This window comes from Trichomycterus rosablanca, chromosome 18, assembly GCF_030014385.1.
Source record: "Trichomycterus rosablanca isolate fTriRos1 chromosome 18, fTriRos1.hap1, whole genome shotgun sequence".
Lineage (NCBI taxonomy): Eukaryota > Metazoa > Chordata > Actinopteri > Siluriformes > Trichomycteridae > Trichomycterus > Trichomycterus rosablanca.
In genome coordinates this window covers 25,760,822-25,779,911 of record NC_086005.1, presented here as the reverse complement: position 1 = coordinate 25,779,911, position 19,090 = coordinate 25,760,822, and the positions used below count along the sequence as shown (strand labels likewise).

At 40.6% G+C, this 19,090-nt stretch overlaps 1 protein-coding gene across 1 annotated transcript in view; it reads left to right on the top strand.

The window, feature by feature from the left end:
- The window catches only part of robo3 (roundabout, axon guidance receptor, homolog 3 (Drosophila)), a 93,935-nt gene that overhangs the window by 57,217 nt on the left and 17,628 nt on the right, over positions 1–19,090 (top strand). The window contains exons 3-8 of the mRNA XM_063014609.1: positions 981–1,138; positions 1,675–1,795; positions 1,898–2,036; positions 3,232–3,359; positions 13,581–13,705; positions 16,476–16,647. Of these exons, the coding sequence (XP_062870679.1) occupies positions 981–1,138; positions 1,675–1,795; positions 1,898–2,036; positions 3,232–3,359; positions 13,581–13,705; positions 16,476–16,647 (843 nt within the window). The remainder of the gene's footprint in view (positions 1–980; positions 1,139–1,674; positions 1,796–1,897; positions 2,037–3,231; positions 3,360–13,580; positions 13,706–16,475; positions 16,648–19,090) is intronic.

The following is a 19,090-nucleotide window of genomic DNA, read 5'->3' as shown; positions in this document are numbered from 1 at the left end:
CGTGCAGCAGCTTTTGGCAGCTGGTTAATCATTAACATCCCTTGTTTTAATCAATGTTGTCATCAATCGAATCATCTGCGTGTTATATTTACTTACTAGCGAATGATTTTTTCAGTCTACAAGCAGAACCGGCCGCACACGTAGAGCAGATTGTACGAGTTCTTGGGTGGATAAGACATATTTCAAAATCTGTTTGTGTACATATCGAAAGGAGCTCACAGCTGGTTTCTTTTATATCTGTACGAGAATTTCATGCAGCCATCTGCTTGTTGTTTTTACTCACTCTCGGGGAAAAGAACTACATTATTGCTTCATTATAAAACATTTGCTTGCTGTTGAAGAACTAATAAAAGCTTTTTTTTTTGCTAAGCTAATTGATTTTTGATGACACATGCGAGAGTATTCTAGTACTCGAGTGTTTATGACCATTCTACTCATTACGACCCTAAACATGATCAAACAAGCACATAAAACATTGTGATTTAATGCACAAAAATCAGTCAAAATAAAGGTTAGGATTATGTTTCATTAAAGAGGAAACCAGTGTCATGACCATAATTAAAGTCTGATTATCTGAGCTGTTATGCTTACATTTATGGCATTTAGCACACAAGGGCCTCACTCAGGGGCCAATTTGTGACCTTCTGATTACTAGTCCCGTACTTTACCCACTGTGCTGCCACCACTCTACTACGTTCATCTAGGTCACAATGGTTAGGGTGGCACGGTGGCTCGGTGGGTTTCACTGTCTCCTCATAGCAAGAAGGTCCTGGGTTTGTTTCCGGGTCCTTTTCATGTGGAGTTTGCATGTTCTCCCCGTGTCTGTGTGGGTTTCCTCCGGGTGCTCCGGTTTCCTCCCACAGTCCGAAGACGTGCAAGTGAGGTGAACTGGAGATACAAACCTGTCCATGACTGTGTTTGACATTAAGCGTGAGTTGAACCTGACCCTGACCCGCTCCTCTTTCTCATGTGTCGTGCAGTTTTGCGGGACGATTTTCGGCAGACCCCTAGCGACGTGGTGGTAGCAGCGGGTGAGCCGGCTGTGATGGAGTGCATACCTCCTCGGGGTCACCCCGAGCCCACTATTTCCTGGAAGAGGAACAACGTCAAAGTGAACGACAAAGATGAACGGATCACGGTGAGTCCGCCGCTCTAACGTTCTCCTCGTCTCCTCCGCAATCCTTTCATCTACTTCTACCATGGCCGTGTCCAAAGCGGATACATCACTGCTTACTTTTTCCTTGCATGGAACAGTGGGCTTCCTTGCCAAGATCAGAGAGGAAACCCAAACTGTTGCCTCATGCAAGATGAAATTTGTCCAAGTGGTCAGGTCAGATCAGTCATGAATTAACTGCAAAACAGTGTTTTAGAAGGTGAAAAGAACTGCTGCTGTAATGTAGATTTCCAATTACTAAAAGAAATGTAATTAATTCCTTAAATTGGTTATATTTTAATCACAAATTACTTACATTACTTAATGAGCCTTCTGCTTTAACCGAGAGTAATGAAGGCAATCGAGCAAACCTATTATTATTTTCTGTTCAGTTTTATACCTCCAGCTTGTGGTCCATGACATATTTTGTCTTATCTAAAAAGTTCTGACACCTTCTCTAGAGCGTAGTTAGTCAGGTCTGGGCTCTGACTGATCCGTGCGTCATGTTGTGTGGTGTGCAGATCCGTGGAGGAAAGCTGATGATATCGAACACGCGTAAAAGTGACGCTGGGATGTACGTGTGTGTGGGAACCAACATGGTGGGCGAGAAGGACAGCGATCCTGCCGAGCTGGTGGTGTTCGGTGAGTCTCTCTTGCAGTTATTAAAATACCGTTATCTGATTAATATTTTTGGTTATAAAAGTGTTATAACAATAATCCTGCTTCTCCGACTCTCTCGTGTAGAGCGACCCATGTTTGTGCGCCGGCCGGTCAATCAAGTGGTTCTGGCTGAGGACACAGTGGATTTTCAGTGTGAGGTTCAGGGAGATCCAGCTCCAACGATCCGCTGGAGGAGAGACGAGGGGGAGCTGCCTCGTGGAAGGTCAGAAACACACACGCACACACACACTGAACTCCAGATTTACAGTAATTCTCTATTAGATCATTAAATCCGCTGCTGTAAACACACCTCAATACATTCATGGAACTGCACCACAGTAGCACAATAACCCATTATTTCATTCTAACAAACAATCAATAGTGCAAATACAAGCTGAGACAAAATATACATGGGACATCATAATGTAAATGTGTTATATTAATAAAATATAGAATATTTAGGTATATACCTTAGCGACCGAGATGATATATTTTATTTTGGCTAAAAAGTCCTGTCCCATTTCTTTTAACCAGGTCTTGTGGATGTATCTGTGTATGGCAAAAAGACGTTAGACATCTGACCATAAGTTGACAGGATAAGGTGGCTATCCCTTTCCAAAACCATGGGCATAAATATGGACTTCCTTTTTTACACTTTGCGGCTTTAACAGCCTCCACTCCTTTAGAAAGGCTTTCCACAGGATTTTTAAGTGTATATGTGAGAATTTGTGCCCATTAAGTAGAAAGAGTTTTTATTTATTTATTGGGATTAAGGATTTACAGTGCTTTAAATTCTACATTAAATCTATAAGTAAAACAGAATTATATACACCGATCAGGCATAACATTATGACCACCTTCCTAATATTGTGTTGGTCCTTTTTTTGCTGCCAAAACAGCCCTGACCTGTCGAGGCATTGAGTCTGACACCTTTCTATCAGAACCAGCATTAACTTCTTCAGCAATCTGAGCTACAGTAGCTCGTCTGTATCAATGACCCTGTCGCCGGTTTACCACTGTTCTTTCCTGGGACCACTTTTAATAGATACTGACCACTGCAGACCGGGAACACCCCACAAGAGCTGCAGTTTTGGAGATGCTCTGACCCAGTCGTCTAGCCATCACAATTTGGCCCTCGTCATACTCGCTCAGATCCTCACGCTCGGCCATTTTTCCTGCTTCTAACATCAGCTGAGGATAAAATGTTCACTCGCTGCCTAATATACCCCCCCCCCCCCCCCCTAACAGGTGCCGTGATGAAGAGATAATCAGTGTTATTCACTTCACCTGTCAGTGGTCACCTGTCAGTGGTCATAATGTTATGCCTGTATATGTCAGTGGTCGTTATGTTATGTTATGTATATGTATGAAAATGAGATGGACACTTTAATGGTTGAGGTATTTGTGTTCCAATACAGGTTTGAGATCCGGAGCGACAACAGTCTGAGACTGACGCAGGTCAGAGCCGAGGACGAAGGGACGTACACGTGCGTCTCCGAAAACAGCGTCGGCAAAGCAGAGGCGTCCGGAACACTGCAGGTCCACGGTGAGTCAAAACCCGAACACACGTCCAGCGTGACACTGACGGCTAACGCATGGCCCGAGCCTCGCATAAATCATCAGCACCATTTCAGAGTGACATGAGCATTTCATCCACACTCGCCACGCTTCCTTTCATTTCAACCTAATCTTGTTAGCTGCAGCCCAATTGCATTGTTTCCCTCGCACCGCGCTCATTAAAAAGGCTAAACTGCTAACGCAACACTCGTTTGTTTAGGGCTGCCAGACACAATTAAAGTAATTCTATTCAGCTTGATGTGCGTCTGACTTATTGAAGCCTGACTGCACATTTGAGCGTGTTATTGTATTAAAGAATCTGCACACGTACCAGTTAGCATGCAGGAACCGTGCTCTTCCGCCTGCTACCATCCAGCAGCTGTTTAAAAGCTGAAATTAAAATGTTATGTTTGGAATAATAATGGCACTCAGTCGTGCTGCGGGTCAGCCTCTGAGCTGATTTGTTTACTGCAGTCCCTGAAAATCCCTAGCAACTCGTACACTGTTTATAAATCAGCTTAACAAAGGTCCACTGAACCGAACTGAACTAAACACTAGAGAAGATTTACCATTTAATAAATGAATTTGGCTAGGCGCTCGAGTGGTGCGCTGGTCCACTACTGCTGAAATCCGGGGTTTGAATCTCAGCCGTGCTATCGGCAGGTAAGGCATCATGCTTCCACAGACATGATTGGCAGAACGGCCTAGCCACTGGGAGATGCACTTATCAGAGTGCTTTAATGTCTGGTCCCAAGCCCTGAGTCTTGATGTTTAATGAGTTGTAATTTGATAAGACACAGTGGCTATCATCACACGTCTTAAAGGATGCCCACAATCTTTTTTAACAAATATAATCTATCTGTCTGTCTGTCTGTCTGTCTGTCTGTCTGTCTGTCTGTCTGTCTGTCTGTCTATCTATCTATCTATCTATCTATCTATCTATCTATCTATCTATCTATCTATCTACCTGTCTGTCTATCTATCTACCTGTCTGTCTGTCTATCTATCTATCTATCTATCTATCTATCTATCTATCTATCTATCTATCTATCTATCTATCTATCTATCTATCTATCTATCTATCATCTATCTATCTATCTATCTATAATCTGTCTATCTATCTATCTATCTATCTATCTATCTATCTATCTATCTATCTATCTATCTATCTATATGTTTATCTGTCTGTCTGTCTGTCTGTCTATCTATCTATCTATCTATCTATCTATCTATCTATCTATCTATCTATATGTTTATCTGTCTGTCTGTCTGTCTGTCTGTCTGTCTGTCTGTCTGTCTGTCTGTCTGTCTGTCTATCTATCTATCTATCTATCTATCTATCTATCTATCTATCTATAATCTGTCTATCTATCTATCTATCTATCTATCTATCTATCTATCTATCTATCTATCTATCTATATGTTTATCTGTCTGTCTGTCTGTCTGTCTGTCTGTCTGTCTGTCTGTCTGTCTGTCTATCTATCTATCTATCTATCTATCTATATGTTTATCTGTCTGTCTGTCTGTCTGTCTGTCTGTCTGTCTATCTATCTATCTATCTATCTATCTATCTATCTATCTATAATCTGTCTATCTATCTATCTATCTATCTATCTATCTATCTATCTATCTATCTATCTATCTATCTATCTATCTATCTATCTATATGTTTATCTGTCTGTCTGTCTGTCTGTCTGTCTGTCTGTCTGTCTGTCTATCTATCTATCTATCTATCTATCTACCTGTCTGTCTGTCTATCTCTATCTATCTATCTATCTGTTGTTATTTGCAAGATATGAAACAATGTTTTTTATGGTAAAGTCTTAATATTTTATTACTGAGGGACTTTTTAAGTTTATAGTAAAATAAATGCATTTTAAACGTTTGTTGTCATACACTATATGAACAAAAGTATTGGGACATTCCTTTTCATTTCTTAATGCATGTGTTTCAGCCACAGCAATTGCTAACGGGGGTAATAAATCAGTTATATAAGGGAAATTATATTCTTCAAACATTTCAGTAAAGGTAAAGCCCTTTTCTGGTCCAGCAGACTTTTTTAACCAACATCAGTGCCCAGCCATACAAATGCCTTTTTTACTGAATTGGCACAAAGTCCCACAGACATATTCAAAGTCTTGTGAGATGCCTTCTCAGAAGGGTGGCTGCTATCACATTTGAAAAGGTCACATTTGTTTAGAAAATAAGATGCCTATTAAGCTCCTGGTCAGGTGTCCAAACTTTTGTCCATATAGTGTATATTAAGGCCCTCCCAAGCCTCCTTATTTCCTGATAAGGCCGTATGTCCTTATTGGGGATAAGTGATGAGCTCTTGAGCTCTCGTTGGGTTGAGTCTAACAGGATTGTTATTTAGTCTATGGAAGCTGCAGTCAGGGTCACACATGTTCATCTCATCCATCTCATTTTCTTCCCCTCATTCTCTCCTCCATTCTAGTGGGCCCATCTCGTAAGTACCATTCCATCTCATCATACTGCATGTGTGTGTGTGTGTGCATGTGGGAAAATGGGTTCATTGTGATTGCATGCGACAGGGTTATGACCTTAAAAAGAAGTAATACGTTTCAAGCCAGAGTCTTTATTTCATACTGTAATATATTTAACTCAGTGGTGACTTTAGGTTCTGCATACTTACCCATATATGAGTTTGTTAACCACAGAGACCTTCACTTTACCATAGTGCACATACACTAAACACTACCCACACTAAAGTTTTGCTTAGGAAGGGCTTCCGAGTGCACGTCCGCCTTTACTGAAACGATTTACAATGAGCTCTGTATGTGGCGCGGTGCAGCGCCGACCCTGAGCGTTCCTGTGTGACCCTGAGAGAACAAGAGACTGTTAGTGAGGAGAGAGCGAGCGACAGGCACGCAGCAGATCAATAGAAAGATGAAAAGAAGAGATGATTGCAAAGCTGCGCTCCCCAGGCGCACCAAGACTGAATGTAACAGCGAAACTTCTAAAACTGTCAGCTAGATGCGTGCAATGCAGACATAAGAGCTCTTACATGACACTTTTTTTTTCTGTTATTTGAGGGCAATCTGGGACATCGGTAAGGACAGGCTGATATTTTTCAGGTGCAGCACAACATCAGATTACGTAGTTGGACTTTTTGTTCTAATTATTTGAATTTAAAGGTCGTTTCATTTGAAAGGATTGCAAATTGAATTAAGTCTGTGGTGTAAAACGTTCAAGCTGTGCGTGTCTCGGCTAGAACTAATTTATATTAAGCAGTATAAAAGAGTGCCGTAATAAAAGAAATAAATGAGAAGTTAAAGAAGATAGAAGATAAAGAGAAAAATATGTACAATTTTGTTACATGAAATAAAAGACCCACAGAAAATGCAGGTTATATTGAATAGGTTTTTAACCTGGATTTATAAATATGTATAGTGCTTTTAATCTGGATTTAAAACATCTATAAGGCTTAATAATGTATCTGGAACCAGTGAAATTTCCTTTGCATAGGCTAAATATGTAGGGCTTCAGTTGCCTTTAAGAGGACAATGCTAAATGTAAATTCATCAGGACCTGGGTAAATAAAATCCGACTTTCTAGATACTAAGTTCTGAGAATCATGCTAGAATAGCACATGATAATTCGCAAGTTTAGAAATGTCACTTTTACGGGAAACAAGCGATAAATCAGTATCACATGTTAACGCCAAGGTTCCTGACTGTAGTTCTTGTTTTTTTTTAGAACAAGCCGTTGAGGTCTGGCTCTATGTTTTCCCCGTAACATTCTTTTTAAATAGCATAAAGTCAACATGCAGAATGTTTCTTGGCTCCTGAGCCTTGAGAGTGTGGCTTTGTGAAGAGCGAAAATTAGGGTGAAAACATAATGATGACTGGCAGCTAGAGAAAACCCTGCTCTGTTTTGGCACTTTGTATTTCTTAGTTTACAAAAAAGGTAGAAAACAGATTAGTGTAAAACAGTACTTTATAAACTCCCCAATATAACTGTGTTCAGCCCCTGTCAGCAGCTTGTATAAGCCACAGAATGAGAAATGTGAGCCTAAAGAAAAGCCTGTAGAAGATCTGGACTTAAGTAAGTAAGCATACACTGGATATTTAGTGCTTTAGTTGTCTGGTAAATTAGTTTGTAAGGTAAAGTAACTCTTACATGATCAGTTTTACTGGATGAAAGAAAACTCTTCAGTATCTGAACAGTGTTTAACACTTTCCACTGTGCTCAAAGTCCAGTCTCGTAGAGTCTTGGCGGAGAGAAACTGATACTTGTTGTTTTACAAAAATGGAACTGTTTTGCTTTACTTTAAATTAGAGGCGGCACTGTGGGTAGCACTGTCACCTCACAGCGAGAAGGTCCTGGGTTCGATCCCCAGGTGGGGCGGTCCGGGTCCTTTCTGTGTGGAGTTTGCATGTTCCCCCCGTGTCCGCGTGGGTTTCCTCCGGGTCCTCTGGTTTCCTCCCACAGTCCAAAGACGTGCAAGTGAGGTGAATTGGAGACACAAAATTGTCCAAGACTGTGTTTGATATAACCCTGTGAACTGATGAATCTTGTGTAATGAGTAACTACCGTTCCTGTCATGAATGTAACCAAAGTGTAAAACATGACGTTAAAATCCTAATAAACAAACAAACAAACTTTAAATTAGAACCACGTGCTGTGAAATCGGCTGTATAGTAATATAGACTATTAATAAGGATTAACTTTGCTTTTACCCCATGTTATATTAAAGGCCTTCTGATCTTTCTTTAATTAATATAGATTAGTATATTTTAAACCAAACTCTAGCAGTAAACAAATTATTAATCTATGTTCTTAACCATGAGACTCAAAATTCATAAAGCAATTGGTGGCACAGAATGCAAGTTAAAGTGCGTAACAGAAGAAGACATGGGGATAACGGTCAAGCATCTTATTTATCTTGCGCTCTGTGGCAGGTTCTGAAATAATCCGGCCCTCTCATTTCCTTAACTAGCCTCTTCATTAGCATACGTAAAACAGGGAACAATAAAAGTGGAATAAGCCAGTGTAACCGGGGTTTATACCCGAATAAAGCCTGCTGTGCTGGGCAGCACACTCTCTGAGCTCATTACAGAGGCAGTGAATCTGCAATAAAGCTTCATTTTAAAACCAGTCAGTGTGACCTTACTAGCGCACAGCTATAGATGAAGAACTGGGAGCTATTGTGTTGTTATTATTATTATTAAATCGTCCTACATAAATCAGTAAACGCCGTATAGCTCGTGCAATGCCGAGTAAATCCAGATGCATATTTCAGTTTGATTAGGCCAGAGCACCTATATTAGTTTGATGTTTGTGGCAGCGTGTAGCTCATGTTAATTGCATGTAGAGATTTTAATTGCTGTTGTGTTCAGTAGAGCATCACTTCTCACTATGTCTGTCTGTACAAGCGCCGGAGCATGACAAGTCCTTGTCAGTGTCATCCCATCGGGGGTTCCAACTCAGTGGTCTGTTCCTTGCAGCTTATGATCTGATGGTTTTGATTTAAGCTCGTTCTTGAGTACTGGAAAAGATAGATGGCATTGTGCTGCACGATGTCTGGATGATCGGGTGCTTTTGTCTCGGGTTTATGTTTGTGTTAAAGGTGTTAACTTCTGGCCAGCCCTGAGGGAGTGAGTGTTAATGTGTAGACACACCATGACAGAGCAGATTCATGTTTTGTGACCTGTGTTTAGGGGTGAGAATGACAACAGTGAGCCACGTGTGTGTCAGCTTAGTGCAGTTGTAGCTTGGTGTTTAAGGTACTGGACTAGTAAGCGGTTCAAGCCCCACCACTGCTAGGTTGTCACTGTTAGGCCCTTAAGCAAGGCCCTTAACCCTCAATTGCTTAGATTGTAAACTGTCACAGTACTGTACGTCGCTTTGGATAATATTGTCTGCTAAATTCTGAAAATTTTAATGTGGATCAATTTGTGTCACATTTCTAGGAAAAATGATTTTACTGCTATAACAGACTTCACTCGTAAGGATAATCTAGTGAAGATGGAGTGCCTTTATTTGTCATATAAACATGCACACATGTACAGTACAATGAAATTCTCTGTCCGCCCAGCAGTGGTTGCATGGCACAGCAATTCAAGTTGGCAATCCACAGCACCACCCACTAGGCTAACATTAGTAATTGGAATTGGTGTTGGGCCTGATTATAATTAGCATTGCACTATATCCAGGGGTAAAGTCAGGGATCTTTGCAGGCCAGTCAAGTTTTTTTTAAACCAACACCAAACTCAACGCAGCATTGCTGCAGAGGCCAACAGCAGTGTGTTTTACACCTCATTAGTCCATTTAAGATAAGATAAGATAACACTTTATTGATCCCGAAGGAAATTGCAGTGTCACAGTACTTTACAAATTACACAATTACAAGTTACAATTTACAAATTACACAAATTACACAAGGGAAGACAGACAAAAAACTACACAATTAAACATAACAGGGCATAGGCAAAAAGACATTTATGGCATTGAACATGTGTGGCTTCTTAGCCATGGAAAGACTATCTGTAAACCTCTCGCTTACTGGCAAGAGGCAAGAGGTTTAAAGCTTGGTATAGAGTCACATGTTATCCCCGTGTCTGTGTGGGTTTCCTCTGGGAGCTCCGGTTTCCTCCCACAGTACAAAAACATGCGAGTGAGGTGAATTGAGGATACAAAATTGTCCATGACTGTGTTTAACATTACATCTGTCATCTTACATCTTCGGCATTTAGCAGACGCTTTTATCCAAAGCGACTTACATTACAGTTACAGTATACAGTCTGAGCAATTGAGGGTTAAGGGCCTTGCTCAAGGGCCCGACAGCAGCAACCTGGCAGTGGTGGGGCTTGAACCAGCGACCTTCTGTTTACTAGTCCAGTGCCTTAACCACTAGGCTACAGCTTGCCCCATTAAACTTGTATGTCATGATCCTAATAAATAAATGATAAATAAATAAATAAAGCTTGGTATGGAGGGCAACCAATAAGAAACATTCTTAGGCCCTACATATAAATGCAATTTTAAGGTGGTTCAGTTGTTGCTATTAGAAATGTCACTATCCTCTCACTTATGTGTGTGTTTGATTAAGACATCTTAACATAGCAAACAGTTCACAGATTTTAGACAATTTAAAGTCACAATTTGACCCATTTAAGTGCGACGTTTGTTTTAAAGTTTTGTTAGTATACCCAGATCCACGAGAGGCTGGTTTAGCGTCTGTATTTTTATACCTCACATAACCCAGTCTTCTTTCATCTCGTAATCTATAAAATATTCCTTACCTGCTAATTATTGATCACAGCCACGAGCCACAATGTTTTTCTGTTTAGAATTCCATATATTTTATGAATGCAGGCGCATGAGCTGGAGTGTGCGCTCGGTTTAATAATTTCATTTCCTTATTCACTTTGTAACTGACTTTAATCTCTCTTTTCGTCATTTGGTTTTGCACGTAGTTGCAAACAGCTTTGATTATGCTGTTACTGTCGGTCTTTTTACATTAGATTTGAAAGAATTACATAAATATTACTGTGATTGCATCAGCTCAGCTGAGACAGGACAATATAACCGATGTAGCCCGGTCGGAAAAGCTGTTAATGCTAATTCTAAGAGAGGGAATAATAGAATCTATACGGAAATGCTCACTGACAGCTGAAGAATCAAAATTCATTTGCTTGCTCTTTAACTGAAAAGAGAAGGCCTGTGTTTTAGATTTGACCCTTTTGCTTAATCAGCACACGTGACCTCAGTACCCCACCTCTCTGTTTGACTTCATTCCAAATCAGCAAGCTTCACGCCTGCAAGCTGTGTCGCAGTGACGACCTACGCCTTCGCCGACCACTAAAGAAGCCGGTAAAAGCAGCTGTCGGCTGTGTTAAAGAGAACTCGTGTTGGACGTTCAGGACGTGCAGGAAAAGGCTGCGAGATCTGATCTGATCGGTTACATTAGCTCTGATGCACGCTGACCTGATGCTTCGCTTTGAAATGCGAGATCTAAATGACTGAGCTAAGGAGAATGCCGTGCTTTAGTTTTAATGTAAGGAATCAGAGCCGGACGCTCACTCTAAAGCGTGTGCGGAGGAGAAATCAATTAGCCTGCGTAGGTCAGAGGCGGCAGCATCACATATTCACACGCCTGCGCTGAAGATCCGAGTTTCATCAATACAAGGAGTCCACAAGGAGATCACTCAGAAAAGGGGTTAGCGAAGGTTCCTTTTGCCCACGCATGGCACAGTTCGTCACGATAGGCTTCTCTACAGTCGCCTGCAAGCCAATTTAAAGTTTCAAAGCAGCAGCCACTAGAAAAGCATCGATCGGGCTTATAGTGATGGCTAAGCAGAAACCACAGAGAGATTTCTGATGCTAGCTAGCGTGATTGTGACGATGCTTAGAATAATAAAACAAATAAACATTTTACTTCTTAACTGTTCTCAAAGCTCTCAGGAATTTCATCCCATTTTTCACTTCCAAGCCCCTTTTAGTACATAAAATCCACCCTGGGAGGAATAATCTGCTGAACCAAACACTCTTTCTGATCTGGGCTGGTTGTTTAGTCCCACAGGCTATCAGTGGTGTTTGCCTTGTTATGACACACACACACTCACACTCACACACACACACACACACACACACACAGAGCTAACAGCTCTGCTCACAGCCCACACATCTCCCAGTAGAGAAGTGCTTTTTTTGATCACGAGTCCACTATTTTGCCGTGTGTTCTGGAGGTTGTGTGAGAGCGAGAGATATAAAACCTGCTCTTTAAGCCTTTTTCATTATTTTGGGTAAAATGAACAGCAGCGGTATTATTATATGTTTACACCAGCAGCAAATATATTGGGAAATCTTTGTGCCGCATGGGTGGCAAAGCAGTTTAATCCAAATTCGAATCTTAAATAAACCGGCCGGGTGCCGACACAGGATCATTTTTTCTTTTCTCAGCTGCTCCTGTATTTTACTGGTCACAACAGTGGATCATTCTGGTCTGCATACCTGATTTGGCACGGTGCCAGATGCCCTTCCTATTGCAACCCTGCTTATTTTTCTCTGAGCTTGGGCAGTGAGAATACGTTGGCTAAGCTGTTCATCCAATCGTGTCTGTGTAGAAGCCCGAATCCAAACCACATTGAGTTTTTGGGATGTGCTAGAGAAGACTTTACGGAGTGGTTTGACTCTCATGTCTGTTAAAAGTCACTGCAACTCTAAATGAGATTTACACCGATGAGGCATAACATTATGACCACCTTCCTAATACTGTGTTGGTCCCCCTTTTGCTTCCAAAACAGCCCTGCAACTGTGATGCTCTGTGTATTCTGACACCTTTCTATCAGAACCAGCATTAACTTCTTCAGCAGTTTGAGCTACAGTAGCTCGTCTGTTGGATCGGACCACACGGGCCAGCCTTCGCTCCCCACGTGCATCAATGAGCCTTGGCCGCCCATGACCCTGTCACCGGTTTACCACTGTTCCTTCGTTGGACCACTTTTGATAGATACTGACCACTGCAGACTGGGAACACCCCACAAGAGCTGCAGTTTTGGAGATGCTCTGACCCAGTCGTCTAGCCATCACAATTTGGCCCTCGTCAAACATTTTTCCTGCTTCTAACATCAAGTTTGAGGATAAAATGTTCACTTGCTGCCTAATATATCCCCCCCACTAACAGGTGCCGTGATAAAGAGATAATCAGTGTTATTCACTTCACCTGTCAGTGCTCATAATGTTATGCCTGGTTGGTGTATTGTTGTGATGTTGCATACTCATGTATCATTCACATTTTCAACTGGACCCATGAATCACATCTCATTTTGATATAAAGTCATAAAATAAGGGTTCAATCATGCTCAAGGTTACCTAAGTTCCCCTGTGAATTTCAAAATAGGTCTAAAATAGGAATCTAAATTGAAATCACTATGATGTGTATAGATTCAAACCAGGAATGGCAGCGTGAATCCTGTTCCTAATTTTAACCTTTGTGACTTCGTATCAAAATAAGATGATTCGAGGGTCCAGATGGAAATGTGAATTATAATACTTAATTAATAAATAACATAACACACAGTGTTACACATTTTTTTTATGGATGGATACTTCTACTGTAGTAATGTTAACACTTAGGGTTTTAGAAGCTACATTAATAGTTCCAAAGAGACATTGTTTATTGATGGAATATCTCTAAATAATCCTGAATAATCCATCTAACATGTATTTTTCTTCGGTTTGCAGTTCCTCCACAGATTGTTGTTCGGCCCCGGGATCAGATCTCTGCTCTCGGGCGCACAGTCACCTTCCTGTGTGGCACTAAAGGAAACCCACCGCCTGCTGTATTCTGGCAGAAAGAAGGAAGCCAGGTAAGCAAATGTAAACCAAGGGTAGCAGTTTTATTTAAGAAGGTATCTAGGATCGTAAAGACCATCTCTGCGACCATCTCTTTATCTGTGAAACATGCTACGTTAAGTTTAATATCAAAGTTTTCTAAGCCAAATGTATATTATAGTTATAGCTACATAAGATATAACTCACTTTCTACACTGATCATGCTTTTCTCATGATTATGTGCCTTTAAAACAGCCACAGACTATAACGATGATAATTCTTCTATAGATAAAAATAGGTTACATAAACAGGGTGCCTGCCGCTAATTAAAAGTTTTAATTAGTCTAAAATTGCATTTTATGATTCATCTCATCTTATTATAATCCTATTTTACAGTGGAGGCTTTAATGCTGCTACAATTACTGCTTACTTGCTGTATTAACTAAAAAAATTGAATGTGGCATGAGCAAACGTTTTTTGTGTCTTGTTTCCAGTATGTTTAATTAAGCAAATGAAAAATGCACTAAAACTGTCAAAAACCTGCCACGGATTCCTCTCTGTAATGGATGTGTTACCTTGTTTTTACTTAAAATATCTACACATTGGACATCAGGGGGGTGTAGTGGTAGATTACGGTAAACCCCCTATTTCTAAGATATAGGGTTTGGATATACAGACACGATGATTGGTGACGTATATCCCAAGATGGATTGGCGTCCAGTCCAGGGTGTGTTTCTGCATTGCGCCCAGTGATTCTGGTGAAACTGGTGGACCATAAAATTTAATTTAATGGCAAAACATGTACGAAATGTGAAATTTGACCAAAGATGCCCAAACTTTTGCATGAAATTAAATAAGATGTTGAAAATATGGATTAAACAGATGCTTAAATTAGCTTCCCGTCTTCTTACAAAGGCGAGCTGTGATGTACGAATGTCACAAAACTTGCAAGCCGTTCACAGTGGAAGTGAAAGTTGTTACATCTTACATGCCTGATAAAAGACACAAACGTTATTTTGAGCTTTTGAGCTCCAGATGCAATGAAATTAACCAGTTTATGTACAGATGAAGAACAAATGAAGAAAAGTACCTGGGGAATATAAAACCAGTCCTACAAGTCATTCCTTCTGTGATGTTCCATCTTATTTTACAGATGTGTATCACAAAATAGAGTTGGTGATGTTATATACACAGTGTTATATGTTATATTTGCAGAGCGTGAACTTCTCTGGGTTTGTTTCTCCAGGCAGTGTGAGGTGGAGCTCACATAAGGGCTAACAGAACTGACACTCAGCTTCATAGGGCTAGAATGAGGGGGTCAGTAAATAATCCCCGAAAATGAATCATTACACACACACACACTTATATGCACACACACACACACACACACACACACATCCCCTCTAGCTAGCTCAGACAATGCAGCAGATGTCCACGTTCTGCTCTTGTGTCTGAGGAAGGCTTCTTATCCTTAGCCCTTTGTGTGTGACCCCTGTTTTTTCTGACACCCTACACACATAAACTCTTAACCAAGAGATGAGATGGCCATTGTTCTTTAATGTGTACATAAATCTGAGTGGTCATGCAGAATTTACATCCAAGCCACATTGTTATAGAATCTTTCAAATGTAAATCAGAGCATTAGCCACGCTATTGTCTTTCTTTCTTGTATGTCTTTGCTTATATTCATGGGATCACATAAAACACATAACTGACATTAGAAAGTGGAGTTTTAGAGGACTGTTTAACATGTTTATAGGTCGTAATTAGTACATTAGTAGGGATGTCTTGATTTAATCCGTAAAATTAGTATCAAAGCTGATTTTATCATAGTTATTGAATTGAGCCGTATTAATTTCCTGTCCTTTGAGCTTGAAAGTTATTACAATCATCGGCCTACATTGGTTCAGAGTGTTCACAGTGGTGAAATAGTATGAACATCTAAAGTAAAATTGTACGGCCAGCTGTTTACAGCTGATGAAGTAGTGCATTCGTTTATGATGATATTAAGAACGTAAAAATAAAACACTTATTTAAGCTGGTGCACTGGAGTGGGTCATGCAGGTAACACAGTATAGCCACTGACTTACACTGTAGGTGTAATATAGTGCCTGTTTACACTGGTAATGTAGTATAGTCATCTGTTTACACTGGTAATGTAGTATAGTCATCTGTTTACACTGATGAAGTAGTTCATTTGTTTATGTTGGTATGATCAACGTAAAAATAAAACACTTGTTTAAGCTGGTGCACTGGAGAGGGTCATGCAGGTAACACAGTATAGGCACCAGCTTACACTGTAGGTGTATTATAGTACCTGTTTACACTGGTGATGTAGTATAGTCATCTGTTTACACTGGTAATGTAGTATAGTCATCTGTTTACACTGGTAATGTAGTATAGTCATCTGTTTATGCTGGTAACACATTATAATCACCTACCTTCACTGTAGGTGTAATGTAGTACCTGTTTACACTGGTAAGCTAGTACAGTCATCTGTTTATGCTAGTAAAGTTGTATAGTCATTTTTCTATGCTGATATTGTTGTATTGCAACCTGAGGTATGTAATTTCACTATATGCTCTATTATCAGTGTAGATAAATCCAACTTTGGTAAAAATGACCATCTGGTTCCTTATAATGTTCAGTCTAAAATGTTGATCAGATAATACAGCCTAAAATGTATTTGTGGTTTAGTATGCTTATAGTAATTAGACTACATAGTAAAAATGTAGATTCAGGGTTTGATATTGTCATTACCGTAATTAAGTTTGTGATGTATTCTGCCATTCTGAATTTTTGTAGATCCTGATGTTCCCCAGCCAGCCTCCAGCACAATCAGGCCGCTTCTCTGTGTCCCTGAGTGGTGAGCTGACCATCAGCGATGTCCACCGAGAGGATTCTGGGTATTATATCTGCCAGGCCATCAGCGTAGCAGGAAGCGTCCTGACAAAAGCCCTACTAGAAGTGGAGGATGGTAGGAACCCGCACCAAAGCCTTTTTCCTTATTAGATTCTCTGTGTATATTAGTATCTACGCCCTCATGTATAATCCTTTACCCCTATACAGTGCTGCTAACTGTGGACTGCTATTTTAATATCAGTCTAATTACATTAGGATTGCAGGTATAAATGTAATTGCATTATTTTCCCCGACCTTATCACAGACATTTGAGCAATATATTTTATTTGCATTTGAACCGTTCGCCTGGCGCGCTTCAATTTCCCTGCCTTCAAATGAATTAAAACCTCTTCAAAGCCATTCCACATTAAACACTTTCTCGTCCTCGAACGAGCAGGCACTGGAAGGCAGGGGAGACAAAATCAAAGAGGACAACCTCTCGTCAGGCTATGCAAATAACCTGGCAGCGCTTGCCATCTCATCCTGCTCCTCTGTGACAGATAAACTGTTTATGTATCATTTGTGTACGTGTAAGGCTTATGTAAATCTCCCACTCCTGCAACATGTTTGCCACGAAAAACTGGAGTGTAGCTCTCAAAACACTGGTTGCTACATGACATGATGTTTGTTACCTTCCTTCTGTCTTTATTTCTCTGTATATTCTTTTTTTTAAGCGAGCAGCTTGTAAAATGGGATTATCGACCCAGAACTCTTGAGCTAAGGACAATACTTCTCTAAATGTACTTGTAAATGTAAAGGTTACTGATAGAGCTATTGAATATTACATTAGATGTAAGCAAGTACTTAAGACACCGAAGCTTTATTAACAGGCAGATGCAAGCATTCAGTAGCTTAATGGTAATGCCAGTCTATACCCTAATTGTTTTTTGTTTCCAGTGGCTACATCTGGCTTAGTCTAGAGAAGCAGCAGGTCCAAATCTCCCAATGTAGTCATTTTCAATTCCAGTTCCAATAGTGAACCTACTGCTGCTTACACAACCCTCAATCTGATCAACATGTCCCTCTGAGTTGTGTCCGGTCTGCGACCACTTTTTATCGCCGCCCAGTGTTCCCACACAGAGCAGTATAGCGTACGGAGAGCCACGCCAAACCACTCGGCCACTCGGAAATAGCAGAATGAGACCATGTTCGACACTCCCTCCCTCAAACACGGCCAGTTGTGTTGTGCTGTTGTTGGAGCACTCCGCTGTGTTGTGGTAGCACATAAGACCGTTACGCCACCCAAGCACACGTCTTACTTTTGTGGTTGTATTACTGTGTTGAATATGAGGATATAAGTATGAAATATTGTGGCGCTTCGGGACTAAGCAGAACGTACTGCACAATGTACAACTCTATTTACCATCTAGCGTTGAGAAGGACAGAATCCTAAATCTCACAGTAACTGACAAGGCTAGTGTATATTAAAGCCTGTAGGTCAACAGAGGAACCATTTGTTGATAAATAATGCATTTGGAATTAAGCCTGCAGAGTCTTTGCACAGCACATTTAAAAATAGAGCTGAATAATAACACACCTACAGTACACGACGTCCTGTACCGAAGCCATGCTTACTGGGTGTAAAGAATAATGTGGATCCTGTAGTAATGCACTGCAGCGATGCTCCCAAACTCATAATTCATTCTAAAAATCTTATACAAGATGCCCGAGTGCTCAGATACGTCTTGCCTCTTGCTGTTTAATAACTCAGGCGAGTCGATAATTGCTGCTAACGATCACAGTTTTTTTCCCCAGCTCCATCAGGCCGCCTCACACTGAAATCTATAGTAATGATCTAATGGGTCTTAGCACTGCGAAAGCTTTTACTGTCCTGCTTAGTGCTACATTATTTTAGGTCTCGGATCAGGACTGCAGAGAGACGAGCTAAAGCGAAACAAATGGATTGGTTTGATTAAAAGTTTCCACTCTCTGTAACTTGTGCTTGGCTCTGCAGATACATCACAGAACTTCAATTGCAGGCGGCTGGTGGTTTTGAACCTTTTTAAATGTATTTGCAATCAGGACAGTGTGGCTACTTTTATACTACAGCAAATGTGCTTGTGGGGCAAAAACAGTAGGCTCCTTTGCTCCTATAAGAGGTACAGCTTTTTATATATGGCTTTCAAATACATTTTGTAGCATAACTGCAAGGATTCACTCCCATTCACTTACAAAAGATAGCGATTTTGATGGGCATTGATGGATAGTTCCATCTTCAGTTTCTTTATGGAATTGGTTTGTCCTCAAATGATGAAAAGAAAGGTAGCTCCAGCTCATTATTCATTCTCCAAAAATAGTTTCAGATTGTGTTCTGGTAGCAACTGTAGCGTTCTTTTTGCAGCTGTAAATCTGCATTTTTCCATCAAACTGCCAGATGGTAAAGTGGGATCCGTCTCTCCAGCGATTGTATTTCCATTGCTATGGTCTAATCATGGCAATGCATAAAATTGTCCATAGTGATACTTGGGGGTGCTCGGGTGCCTGTCACACTAGCCCGCCACTGCTGAGCTCTGGGTTTG